Source organism: Chaetura pelagica, unplaced genomic scaffold (genome assembly GCF_000747805.2).
Source record: "Chaetura pelagica isolate M959 unplaced genomic scaffold, ChaPel_1.0 scaffold676, whole genome shotgun sequence".
NCBI lineage: Eukaryota > Metazoa > Chordata > Aves > Apodiformes > Apodidae > Chaetura > Chaetura pelagica.
In genome coordinates, this window is record NW_009953724.1 from 103,213 (window position 1) to 104,088 (window position 876).

Genomic DNA, 876 nt, shown 5'->3' on the forward strand with positions numbered 1-876 from the left:
CCCGCGGCAGGGCTCTCTCGGCTCTCCCGGGCGTCCCGCCCGCTCGGGATGCTGAGCAAAGCCCTGAAGCCGGCACGGCCGGGGCAGTGCAGGGAGCTGGTGGCCACGGCTGCTGCCCCAGCCACCTCTGTGCCTGTGGGTGCTCTCCGGGCACGTGGGGAACCCGCACAGCTCGTGGTGTCCCTTGGCCACCTCTGCCCCATGATCCTTGGGTCTCAACCTGCTGTTCCCTCCTCTCCCCAGAGACAAGCAAGGAGGGGGCTGCTCCCGTGTCGACCCTCAGCTCCTCCTCCCAGTGTCCCTTACCTTCCGCCGGTGGCAGCTCCTTCCCCTCGCAAGCACTGACGAACCCTGCAAGCACAAGGGCCCAAAGACCCCTCATGGTGCCCACGGCAGCACTCGGGGCCAAGGCAGCTGCCTGCAAGGGAGAGAGATCGGGCAGCAGCAGGACAGGCACGTGGTGGGCACCGACCCGTGCCCCCCAGACTCGCCTGCACAGGGACACTGCCAGCACAGCCATCAGCAGAGTTGATGCTGACACACTTGGCCACACCAGGTGTGGGGGGCCGGTGTGCCCCCCATCCACTGCTGGATCCCCCATCTGCTCCACACCCAGCCCCAGCATCCCGACACTCACAGGTTCAGTCCAACCCCAGCACCCAGATTTACTCCAAACCTGTAGAAACACGGGGGCTGGGATTGCTCCAGAGCAGAGCCGGGTGCCTCCCGCACAGGACCTGCTCACCAAAGTCTCACTCCCTCCTGTTTTACCTCCCGGTCCCGTGCAGACCCCAGGGGTGGCCCAGGTCCCGAAGGTCACCCCGACCTGGCCTCCCTCCTGCCTGCTTCCTGCCACGAGGCAAGGCCGGGCTCCGG

At 67.0% G+C, this 876-nt stretch overlaps 1 protein-coding gene across 1 annotated transcript in view; it reads right to left on the bottom strand.

Moving 5' to 3' along the window:
• COL16A1 (collagen, type XVI, alpha 1) overlaps positions 1-625 on the bottom strand; it is a 29,214-nt gene extending 28,589 nt beyond the window's left edge. Inside the window, exons 1-2 of the mRNA XM_010000600.1 lie at positions 544-625; positions 307-351 (exon numbers count right to left, since the gene is read on the bottom strand). Of these exons, the coding sequence (XP_009998902.1) occupies positions 307-351; positions 544-625 (127 nt within the window). The remainder of the gene's footprint in view (positions 1-306; positions 352-543) is intronic.
• Between the last annotated feature and the right edge of the window lie 251 nt (positions 626-876).